This window comes from Nipponia nippon, unplaced genomic scaffold, assembly GCF_047370975.1.
Source record: "Nipponia nippon isolate SJK-2023a ecotype South Korea unplaced genomic scaffold, ASM4737097v1 scaffold_4, whole genome shotgun sequence".
NCBI classification, from domain to species: Eukaryota; Metazoa; Chordata; class Aves; order Pelecaniformes; family Threskiornithidae; genus Nipponia; species Nipponia nippon.
In genome coordinates this window covers 42,588,154-42,601,036 of record NW_028262358.1, presented here as the reverse complement: position 1 = coordinate 42,601,036, position 12,883 = coordinate 42,588,154, and the positions used below count along the sequence as shown (strand labels likewise).

The following is a 12,883-nucleotide window of genomic DNA, read 5'->3' as shown; positions in this document are numbered from 1 at the left end:
CAGCATATATCTATATATGCAAATATAACTTTCCTAGTTATGTGTTGTATAATATGACTTTGTTTCATTTAGTGCTGGAAAATGCTCTTTATTATTGTCTGTCATTGGATTTGCATCAGCAGAATAGACATAAATCATGTTGTCTAAATCATCTATGTTATCTGAGAAGTTGATGCATTGTGATTTAAGAGCCTTGCTGTGAAGATAAAAATCTGGACTTGAACTTATGACTAATAGTGTATGTCCTTAAATTTATCGTGCCTAATATGCATACACGTGATAACCAGTCTTGTGTATCTGTAATAAAATCTTCAAAAGGTGGTACTGAAGGCTCATCTTTTATCTGGTGAGCAGTCATTCCTGTAGATGGTGCTCTGGAGTTTGCTTTTGTCTCTAAAGAATAGATTACGAACAGCTATTCTGCCCTTTTTTTATCTGGGCAGCCTAAAGAAAAGTGAGGAACTAGTTGTATTTTGTCCTTATACCCTTCAATACCTGGTACATTGACTTGAACCAGAATCATTGAAGAGAGCTTCATGTTTCTTTTTGATACGAAAGAAAACATTTTATTAATAGCTAGATCAAATGGATCTACAAAGCAGTTTGTAGCTGTGGAAATTCAAAGTCAGGATGAAAATGAACAGATGAAATAAGAGATTTTCTTAGGTTTTTAGACTGTGATGCTGAACCTGAGGAAAAAAAGCCAAATGTTTTTTTTAAAAAGTGCAAAGGAGACACAAGTGAGTTCTCTGGGCTAGTGAAACAGTAAGAGAGCAGATGTATACAAATGTGAAGCTGATTCAAAACTAAAAACAAAAAACCCAGCCCAAAACCAAAAACAAACTACCGTAAATTTCATGAAGCTACTGTATCATATTGTCAGTTCTCATTATCCACAGTCTCAAAGTACTATGGATTTTTAAATTTTTTTTTAATTTACAGCATGCACTTGGTGCATATTTGTATTTTTTTTTTTTTCAGTACTATAGCTGTATGGGCAAGCACTATATTACTTTTAAAGTAATTTTTGAGGTTCTCTCACACCATGACCAATGGAATTTTAGGAGCAATATCAAAAATAGTAAGACTCCAAAATAGTGGGAGTAAAATTGGCAACAGTCTAGCAGCTTAGCAGAGAGTTTAACCAAGAGCTGGTTGTCAGTCTCCTTGAAGTACTCTTAAATTTCTGTGAAGTACATTCTGTGTAAATTCTTCTGTGTTGCATGAAGAGATCTGTGGCTATTAGAGAGCTTTTTTTTTTTTTTCAGAATGATGTTTGAGATACAGTACTTGGCGACATGCAAGAGGTGATGTGCTATCAATGACTGCTTGCATTTATACTGTTTGTTTTTTGGAAGGTTTTTTTTCCAAATGATTTTTGATTGGGTTACGGAAGAGAGCAGTCTGCTGATGTTCGTGATGTACAACCCATGTGTTCTTTCATCTTGTTTTAAGGATTTCTACCTGTGTGCAGCCTGGGCCCATGTCAAGTGGGAAGAATGAATTTTGGAAAAGATGTCAGCACTCTAAAATATTTCACTATCTGTGGCCTACAGGAAGGGTATGAACCCTTTGCTGTTAATACAAACAGAGATATCACCATTTGGCTGAGTAAAAGGCTCCCTCAGTTTCTGCCAGTGCCACAAAATCATGAACATATTGAGGTTTGTGATCCTATTAAAATGTTTCTAGACACGTCTTCAATGAATATGTATCAATTATGTTTCTACTTTTGCACTTCTAGACAAGATTTTTAATGTGATATGTTGACCCAATTCTGGACAAACCTTGAACCTGTTATAAATTTCTTACATTCAGTGGAGTTGCAAATAATGTAATTATTTGGTTGATAGTATTTCTTTATCCGTGAAATCTGTTATGTGTGTAAACCTGAGATTCTCAGAGACAAATTCTACAAGATGTCCTCATTAAGAGCTCTTTGTGCAGTGAGAGCTATGTTTGTAAACAACTTCCAGAAACTGGGCATTTCTACATAACAGATACCATGTGTTCTGGTGCACACACTTTGTGAAGTAATTTTTCCAGAACTAATTGGTTTTGATTTTAATAAATATTTATTAGCCAATTGTGTCAACACTTATGTCCCAATCAGTTGTGCATCTTGGTGGAACTGAATTAATGCCTTGTAAGTCTACCATGAAATCCATCTGAAACTGATGAAACAAGAACTCTTTTTCAGCTGATGTGTATCACACTGTAGTATTTAAGAAATAATTACTGTTCTTGCATATGTACATGTATGATTTATATTAGTTGATTTGTGTTGTTCTGGGCAGGGTTGGATTTATATTGCAAGGAGTTATGATGAGAAAGGTCATTCCTCTGTGAGTGTTTTTTTTTTTATTTAACAATGGAACAACAAAACCCTCTACTCTTTATAGTATTTATTTCCCCTTAAAATCGCAGCACATGATTACAATACATTTGACTGTTGACAGCATACTGTTGCAAGTTTTGCAAGTCATGGATGCTTATTCTAGAAATATAAGTTGAATATTTACAAGGGGGGAAAAATCATCAGCTTCAAAACAACTACATCTTTACATTTGATAGGTGATGAGAATCGATGGCACCATAGACAGCTGTCCCTGCCTGAAGGTCACACAGAAGTCCTTTGGTTCACAGAACAGTAAAACAGACGTCATGTTTTTTCGATTAAGCATGCCCATTGAATGTGCTGAGGTGTTCTCCAGATCAGCTGCAGGAGGGTTACCAGGCTCTGGTCTTTTTGGCCCGAAGAATGACTTGGAGGATTATGATGCTGATTCTGATTTTGAGGTTCTAATGAAAACTGCTCATGGTCATCTAGTTCCTGACCGGACAGAAAGAGAAAAAGATGCCACAAAACCAGAGTTAAACAACCATAAAGATTATATTCAAGAAAAGCCTTCACGTCTTAAACAAAGGTTAGCAGCGCTTTTTTTTTCTTTTTTCTTTCTTTTCTTTCTCTTCCCCCCCCCCCCCCCCCCATTTCTTGAATAGTAGAAAATGCCAGTCAGATCTGCAGAGATTTTTCCCTAATTCTGCGCTAAATTTGGATATAACACAGTAGGTGGGACAGTTAACCTTCATGTGATTAAATTACATAATATGCAATATATAGATTAAAATTAAGCAGAAAACTAAAAACATTTTTCAAGTTATTAGAAACCTATAATTTGATTTATTGTGAAGGCTTTTGTGATCATCACGTGAAGTGCACTCTAAAACCATGGAGATCCATTCTGACAGAACTAGGAGGTCTTCAAAGTGACATGGAATGTTTTTTCACGTGGCTTCCAAAAAGCTGAAGGTGTTAGATAATCTTTATCTAGAAATGTACACTAGCTTCTTATCTCACTCAATGAACCAAATAATCATAAGAATATTCTCTAGTTGACATGTTCATTCTCCCTAATTTTTCTTATGGAATCAGGAGCTGAACACCTAACTTGATGATGCTGTGGAGATGCAAACACTGGGCAGTAACCCAGTCAATATTACTGCAGCTTTCCATTCCTTTTCTGCTCTTCTTTACCAAACTTGGTTTGTTAAATATTTCAATTGCAGAATAAATCAGGGCATATGGATGGTGTTTTTAAATGCATGAAGGTTATTTAAGGTTCCACATTCTTCTGAAGTGACACAGGTGTTTAATAGCCTGATAATTTTTTCAGTTACATGAATTTAGATTCCAAGTAACTTTTAGATATATAGTTTAAGATCATAGTTCATTTAAAATGAATGCTTTTAAAAATGAGCTTGTCTTTCTCGTTTCTGAAGAATTTATTTTGCTTTAATCTACATGGAAGTAATAAACTAACTAGTGTTATGTATTAATAATGTAATAAATACTATGAATTTAGGGCTAGCATAATAAATATCATGTATTTAGGGGTAATGTATCAATGTAAAATTCCTTTGTGTATATATATTGATATATTGAGCTTTTCATGTAGATTTTGATTTTACTTATTTTATTACAGATTTATGCTCAGGAGGACAAAGCCAGATTATAGCTCGAGTCACTCTGCACGACTTACTGAGGATGTGCTAGCAGATGATAGGGATGACTATGATTATTTGATGCAAACTTCCACGGTATTGTAACATAGGATCGGTATTTCAGCTGTTGGCTTTTTCTATTTTTTTAATAGCTACATGTTTTTGCTTGTAAGAGTTTCAGAAACAGTGTACTTTTCAGGGAAAATTTTTAATTTAAATATCTGTGCTAGTCCTGTACTACTGAAGTTGAGACCACTATGTTCCTTTTGTTTTGACTTGATTGTCATTCTAAAACCATTTCCACATGGAAAGTCATAAATTAATTGAATCCATTTTTGAAACTACTATTCATAACACCAAGTACAAAAGAGGAAGAATAATGGAGTAAACAGGAAAAAGTTCACTAAACTAATAGGTCAATGTTCAGGACCATTTGAAAACATCTATACTAATTTTACTCAGCATTTATTTCATGGAATTCCCAGCAAAAGTTTTGTGCATCTGTCTCTGACAGGATCAGCTCCATAAGCACTCACTCTTCAATATTCAAAGGAAAAAATACTTCTCTTTTGGATGTATTCTCCTCTTTCTAAAAGATATTAAATACTAGAAACTGAGTAACCTACAGGATAAAAATTTTAGCTGCAGTACAAAAATAGCCTACAATGCTGTGATGCAGAAGCCTACAGTACAAGTGTATAAGCTGCATCTTTAATCTTTTCCATGTTTTGCTTTAACATGCATTTTTTGCTGGCTGTATTTTGATTTGTGTTTATATTCTTTCGTTGCTTTGCTTATGAATTGCGCTTGAACAAGCCTATGCTACTTTTGAAGAGATGACATATTTTCAGATTTTAGAGCAACAAATTAATTCTGAATCAAACTTACACACTGGAAACCAAATATTAACATTTACTGACATTATTTTTTTATTGACAGTACTATTATTCAGTGAGAATATTTCCTGGTCAAGAACCTGCTAATGTCTGGGTGGGCTGGATTACATCTGACTTTCACCAGTATGACACAAGCTTTGACTTGGACAGAGTGCGTACTGTCACAGTTACACTGGGAGATGAAAAAGGGAAGGTTCATGAGAGGTTGGTTACAATTTTCTTAAAAAAATACATATTTTATACCCATAAAAGCAACTAACAATTTATAAACTGTAAGTCAACCCCATTTAATGTAATTGGGTTGATGTAAAAAAAAAAAAAAAAAAAAAGGTGTAAGTTTACTTGTTCTCTTCTCTTGCTTGTGAAGAAACAGTGGGGTAATGATCCAATCAAATCAATAGGCAGCGAAAAGTAAAATAGTGCAGCTTTTCTATGTAATTTCAGACCATGATCCTGTACATAGTGACTTCTGAACTGGTACAAAGTAGAGCAAAAAAACTTGTAGTATTTTTGGAACTTTTTGGTTTTGAGCAGGCCAACATTAGTGCAACAACAGCTCCTCTCAGCATTTCAGCTTGTGATCCTTCAGCTTGTGATCCATGCCAGAAAATTTGTGTTATGCTTAACGTCATTAAATGATTTAAAATGTTAACTTGCAAAGTCAGTTCTTTCTCTTAGAATTTTACAAAACATTGGAGCTTGTTCATATTTTCTCATCTTCAGTTTTTATTTTTTCAATTATGAAGTCTAGGTTTCATTGAATTTTGGCATTGGTTATGGTGGGATCCACTGTTTTCAGCCACAAGGCCCTGTTGGTTGCAGCCATACAAAGTTGTTCTTAGTCCACTACATAAAGTTTACACACCATCCATAAATAAATTTGTCTTTTGACATTCAGTATAAAACGCAGCAACTGCTATATGGTGTGCGCAGGAGAGAGCATGAGCCCTGGACAAGGACGTAATAATAATGGTCTGGAGATTGGTTGCTTGGTTGACGCTGCCAGTGGCCTGCTGACCTTCACAGCTAATGGCAAGGAACTAGGCACATACTATCAGGTGAGTATTTTTTGATGATGTCTTCGAGTAGGAAAGGGGAAAACCAAATCCTCAGACTGCATCTTATTGGAAGCTTTTGTACAAGATTGGAAGAAAAAGTAACTGCCTCTGTTATGACAGTGATTTTTTCCCTCCTATTTGGATTTTCTGGGGCTTCATTCAAAGGCTTGCACTTACTGACTGTCAATACAGATATTAAGGGTTTTTTTAATATTTAATAGTGTTTTGTTGTCTTCAGTGGTTATATATTTGTGCATCTTTGATTTAGGTTGAACCAAGTACAAAGTTATTTCCTGCTGTATTTGCTCAAGCTACAAGCCCCAATGTTTTCCAGTTTGAATTGGGAAGAATAAAGGTAAATAATGCTTGGTTTTTTGCAGGTTTAGGACTTATCTATCATATCAAATATTTTTTTTTTTTTTTTTGGCCATTTGTTGCCTGCAATGTGTTCTTGGTATTGGGTACATTTTTATGATTCCAAGTGTTTGCATTATTGACATTTTTATTCTGAACTTAGTTTTAAATACTTCGAATACATTGGATGAGAAGAGTTGTAACTGATTAGAATTGGCAGAGGATATTGCAAAGTCCTGTTGAATTTTCTGAATCTCACCCTTCATGATGAAATGAAATCACTGCGGTCAGTAAAGCAAATCTCTTATTCTACAATCAGGGCATGGATGACCGGTGTATCTGCAGATTGGGTTAGGGTTTTAAAATAGTTTTAAAGTACATTCAAACAGTACACTCAAGAAAACTGAGCTGAAATTTACTTCTATGCTTTGGATACATGGATATCTAAGACATCAGAAGAGCTAAAAGAAGAGTGGAGTTCAGACCTCTGGTCCAAGGAAGTGACCACAAATTCCACTGAAGTTTCTATTTCAAATATAGCTATTTTAAAAAATTTGTTATGGACAATGCTCTCTTGCTGCTAATGTGCCAACATTTCCAAGTGGTTTTACAACCTACTGAAAATGTTAATTTCCTGTTGCACTGAACTTTACTGTACTATATGTTGAATATATTTCTTGAAAAATATCATATATTCATTGTTTCGTAACGATGATGAAACTGATTGTCTCTTCTGTTGGAATTTTCCAGAATGTAATGCCATTATCTGCTGGCTTATTCAAAAGTGAACACAAAAACCCAGTCTCTCAATGTCCTCCACGTCTCCATGTCCAGTTTCTGACTCATGTGCTTTGGAGCAGAGTGCCAAACCACTTCTTGAAGGTTGATGTCTCTCGGATTAGTGAACGTCAAGGCTGGATGATACAGTGCCTGAATCCTTTGCAGTTCATGGCCCTTCATATTCCCGAAGAAAACAGGTTGATGTTTGTGTGTTGAAGTATATCAAAGCTAGGCTGGGATTATGAAGCTAGATATGTAATAAAATTTCTATAAGAAAAACCCAAGGTCTTCTCTGTATTTATAACACATGTGAATAAAGGCAGTGTGTTTTGATTTATTATTAAAAATTAATCTTATTTTTCAGTGTTTTAAAATCTGCCTCCTTTTGTTGTGTTTCCAACCGCTCCTAGTTTCTCTCCAAATTCTTTAATAGTATATATAGGTTTTGAATGAAAATGAAAGGAACTCTCTTTATAAATTATTAAAGATAATCTGTAAGATAGGCAAAGATCTATTTTTGTAGAGATTTTTTTAAGATTTGTGACCCATTCAATTATTCCATTACTTCAATTTTCCTAAATCTAGTTTAAACAAGTGAAGAAATTTAACTTTGTGATTTCTTTGTTACCCAAATGTCTCAGCATTTTGCCAGTGCCAAAACTGAAAATAAAATCACTAAGAGATTAAGTAAGAATTCTAAACAAAACAACTCCACCCTCAGACCCTCTGCAAATGAACTGATTAGTCTGTTGTCATTTTGCAACCCCAGATCTAAAAACAATAAATGATATAAATACCTCAACCTGTACTAGTTTTAGAACCTTTGTTTTCAGTTATCCAAATTCTTGTCTGTAGTATGAAGAAGTATTCTGTGTCAAAGTAAATCATTTTGATCTTTCCGCACGGAAAGTAAATGAAGTTGTACTTCAGGAGCAACTTGAATAAATTCCTGATAGAACTTTGTTATTAGTCCTTGATTCTTAGGTTGACAGTGTTTCTCACATGAAAGCTGAAACACAGAAAAAGTCCATGCCTAGAACTGATATTGTGCCAATGTTATCCTTAGGGAGAATTTTGAATTCCTTCACTTACAAGTAAGTTTTTGCACTGATATGGAATTTACGGTATTTTTTTTTTTCTCTGCAGAACAATTGATATTTTAGAGTTGACAGAACAAGAAGAATTGCTGAAATTTCACTACCATACCCTCCGATTATATTCAGCTGTTTGTGCTTTAGGCAACAACCGAGTGGCCCATGCTATGTGTAGCCACGTGGATGAATCTCAGCTCTTGTATGCTATTGAGAATAAATATATGCCGGGATTATTACGTGCAGGATATTATGACTTACTCATTGACATCCATCTCAATACCTATGCAACTGCCAGGTTAATGATGAATAATGAATTTATAGTTCCAATGACAGATGAGACCAAGAGTATTACTTTGTTTCCTGATGAAAACAAAAAACATGGCCTCCCTGGTATAGGACTTAGCACTTCATTAAGGCCAAGAATGCAGTTCTCCTCTCCAAGTTTTGTAAGCATTAGCAGTGAGTGCTTTCAGTTCAGCCCTGAATTCCCTCTGGAAATTTTGAAGGCCAAAACCATAGAGATGCTGACTGAAGCTGTTCAGGAAGGCAGCCTCCATGTCAGAGATCCAGTTGGAGGTTCTACAGAATTTCTCTTTGTCCCTCTCATCAAGCTCTTTTATACCCTTCTAATTATGGGAATCTTCCACAATGGGGATCTGAAACACATCTTGCAATTGATTGAGCCCCGGGTTTTCAAAGAAGCAATGAGCCAGGAGGATGAAATTGAATTCTCAGAGAAGGAGCTGAGTTCAGATGAGCTCAAGTCAGAAGAGGGAGAGGAAGAAACCAGAGGGGAGCAAGTGCCAAAGGAAGGACTCCTTCAGATGAAACTTCCAGAACCTGTTAAATTACAGGTAACAATACTGCTGTGATAGTGGTTGTTCCCATTTCTTCATAGATCCTTTTTTCTTCATTTGGTAATTTCTCTTTCAAGGAATACAGCATTTTGATGTTAGTTAAATAGAGAAGTAATTTCCTTGCAGGAAACAACAAGATTTAGTATCTTTCTGATGATATAAAATTGTTCACCATAGATCAAACAACTGTTGTTTCATTAAATAGAATTACTTTCTCAATGATATTAACAGGGAATTCTTCATTTTTATGGATCCAAACAGAAAAGAAATTCCCTAGAAGCAAGGAGAAAATCCATTCTCTTATAACTTCTATTAAAGTCTTACATTTTATACATCTGAGGTACATAAATCTCTTGCAGATGCCAGATATTCCTGGTGTAGGATTACTTCACATGTAGTAAATGACAGCATTAAAGATTTCAGTCACTTTATTTGATAGTAAGTGCTGCTGTAAGGAATCCATCCATATTTGCATAATATACAGAAGGTACTTCTTAGCTTGCCAACTCTTCTTTCTCTTACGATACTGTTTTCTCAGATGTGTCATCTACTCCAGTACCTGTGTGATTGCCAAGTACGACACCGAATAGAAGCCATTGTAGCATTTTCGGATGATTTTGTGGCCAAGCTTCAAGAGAATCAGCGCTTCCGGTACAATGAAGTGATGCAGGCCTTGAACATGTCTGCTGCCCTGACAGCTAGAAAAACAAAAGAATTTCGATCCCCACCTCAGGAGCAGGTACAGCTTACAATGGACAATTTATTTTTTGTTGTGCTCTATGTATGGCAGAGTTCTGTTTGATTTCAAAGTTTTTGCCTTTGGAGATTGGTGTCATTTGCCTTTCCTTTGTATTCTTTAAGATTAACATGCTGCTGAACTTTAAAGATGATAAAAATGATTGTCCTTGCCCTGAAGAAATTCGGGATCAACTCCTGGATTTCCATGAAGACCTAATGACACACTGTGGTAAGTCTTGTTACTGAATATTTTTACTTTTTTAATTATATTAGCTTTAGAAACAATTTTTCTAAATAATTTCACATAAGAAACACCAACTAAGTACTCTGTAAGTTACACTATATCCATTATAAATACTATCAAATAAAGATACTCAGTTTGTAGTCAAAACCAAGGAAATGTTCTTATCCTCATATCTGGTCAAACTAGAAGGGAATGCAGTATGTTTTTCTTCATCAGGGAAAAGTTGTGGGGTTTTTTTCACCCCTACAACTCTGAGAATTTCTCTGGGCGTAATGTATTGGTTAATGCTGTAGCTCACTTGTTATTTGAGGTTCCTCTGCCCTATTCCCTCTCCCTTGCACTCCCTTGCATAGGTTCGTATAGGTCATCTTTGCTGTATCAAGTTGACTATGGCCATGTTAACCACAATATAACATAATGTTAGTGGCCGATTCTTCTCAGACATGAATGAAGATATAAAAGTTTATTATCTATTGAAATAGACTAATAATTAAAAGGAGCAGTTAAATTTATGTAGTTTTGATTTATTCACTTTAGTTCATAAAAAACAACTAAATTCTATGTCATATTAAAATGTGAAGTATAGTTACAATATAAATAGAAAAATACCGATATAAAAATGAAGCGCCAAAATGTGTATTTTAAATGTCAGGCTCATATCCATGAATATTGCAAATTCAGTTATAGAGTAGTTTTGTTCGGAATGCATGCTTACCTAACATTTTGCGTTGAGGGCTTTGTTGTTTTGCTGTTTGAAGGATGCTCATCCCTTCATTTTACTTCAGTGCACTATTTTTAAAAAATAAGTAAAAGAGCCACTTAGGAGACAGTGTGAGCAAACAAACAGCTGAACTTTCACATCATGTCCCATTAGCTAGAAGAAGCTAATGCAGGGATGTGTGATAATATTTTTTAAACTAATGCTCTGGTCAAGGAAGGAGCTTTGGACAGGAGGACCTCTGTGCTTTTCCTCCTGAATTGCATTCTTTATTGATCCCAGTTTAACTGGAAATAACATGTTTAATTATTTAATTCACTACCTTAAAATATTCAAATAAATAAAAACATGCCATCAATATCTGACTTCATAATACATGAATTTTCTTTCTTGGTAGAGCAAGCACAGTTGATATCCTTGTGTATCATAAGACAATTTGGTTAGATTGGTCCATCTCAAAGATATTTCTGTTACTAAAATAAAAATTCCTGCCCTTGAGTGTGTTTTCTGCTCCCCCCATTTTTTATCACCCACAAACTTGATAAAGGTGCATTATGAAACTTCAAATGAAATATTTTTATTTTAAATGAAAAAATTTATAAAAGGAAAATTCAAAGTAAACTGTCAGTTGACAGAAAACAAAGATGAAATAAAGAATTTAGAAATAACATTTGAAAAGAGAAGAGGCTTTATATGTCTGATTTTTCCATTTTTCTTCAGTTGTTTACTATCATTCTACTCTGTTCAAATTACTTGGTCTAGTTTTGTCATTATTTTTCTTTTCTTTATGGGAAAATAGTAATTCGCAACATCTACAAGTTGAAAATTAATTTTGTGGGTCAGAGGACGCATTACAGTAGAACAGAATTAATTATTCTGTGTATTCAAAACATGGCTATTGCAAAATAGGTAAAACAATTACACATCCTGAGTCCTATGTTTAGTTGATTAGCCAGCCACTGTGTGGGGATTCACATCTTGTGAAATGGTTGAGAGACAATTATACTGACAGTTTGCAAATCAGAAAAATACAATGAGAGCTCAGAGAACTGCATAACTGTGGGAAAACAGACATTTCATTTGAGTAATTTCAGAGCATCTCTATGTTCTAATTGATAAGACATTTCAGTGTCTTTACGCAGTATCTTCAGTGTTAGTTTTGTTGAAAAGACTGCCATCCAAACCATTTTGTAATATGATTTAGTGTAAAATATGAAGTTACTGGTGATCCTTATTTAGTTTAGTGTTAACTACTCTCTTAGGACAAAATATAACAAAATACCTTTTAATGGAAATGGAACTGTACTTCATGCAAAAAAAATCAGACAATTAAAAACAGATGCAATAAATTGAGAAGAATGATGTAATGTCATGAAGAAACATCCTATAAAATTCAAGACTGCTAAAGAACTCTCCACAAAACCCTTAACTTTAGAAGTTACATTGGAAACTAAAAAACATAGAAGAAAAAAACTGATGACCTTTTTACTTTAAGCTTATTTTAACATGAGTAATAGATATAGGTCAAGATTTTTAATTCCTTTACAATGTATGCATGAGTGAGTAAAGTTAAAAACATGAGAGAAATGAACTGACGGGAATCCTATGAAGTTCAGCAATGGGAAATGCAAAGTCCTGCATCTGGGGAGGAATAATCCCATGCAGCAAGGACAGGCTAGGGACCAAACTGGAAAGTAGCTTTGCAGAAAAGGACCTGGGGATCCTGGTGAGCATGAGCAGCAATGGGCCCTTGTGGCAAAGAAAGCCAACAGCTGGGCTCCCGAGTACAAGACAGACATGGACACACTGGAGTGAGTCCAGGGAGGGGCCATCAAAAATGATCAAATTCTTGGAGCATCTTTTGTACGAGGAGAGACTGAGAGGACTGAGGTTGTTTAACTTGAAGAGAAAGCTCACGGGGGGATTGTATCAATGCATATAAATACTTGTTGGGCAGGGGGAGTAAAGAAGGCTGAGCCAGACTTTCCTCAGTGGTGCCTAGTGACAGCACAAGAGACAAAGGGCACAAATTGAAATACAGGAAATTCTACTTAATTTTTTTTTTTACTATAGGGGTGATGGAACTCAAGAGCAGGTTGCCCTGAGAGGTTGAGGAGTCTCCGCCTTAGGAGATATTCA

General features: G+C 35.1%; 1 protein-coding gene across 8 annotated transcripts in view; it reads left to right on the top strand.

Moving 5' to 3' along the window:
• RYR2 (ryanodine receptor 2) overlaps positions 1-12,883 on the top strand; it is a 434,903-nt gene that overhangs the window by 281,237 nt on the left and 140,783 nt on the right. For all 8 annotated transcript variants that reach the window (XM_087777049.1, XM_087777051.1, XM_087777048.1 and 5 more), the window contains 10 exons: positions 1,456-1,664; positions 2,575-2,927; positions 3,987-4,101; positions 4,945-5,105; positions 5,800-5,959; positions 6,228-6,314; positions 7,064-7,290; positions 8,240-9,041; positions 9,583-9,783; positions 9,906-10,011. In XM_087777049.1, coding sequence (XP_087633175.1) covers positions 1,456-1,664; positions 2,575-2,927; positions 3,987-4,101; positions 4,945-5,105; positions 5,800-5,959; positions 6,228-6,314; positions 7,064-7,290; positions 8,240-9,041; positions 9,583-9,783; positions 9,906-10,011 — 2,421 coding nt within the window. The remainder of the gene's footprint in view (positions 1-1,455; positions 1,665-2,574; positions 2,928-3,986; positions 4,102-4,944; positions 5,106-5,799; positions 5,960-6,227; positions 6,315-7,063; positions 7,291-8,239; positions 9,042-9,582; positions 9,784-9,905; positions 10,012-12,883) is intronic.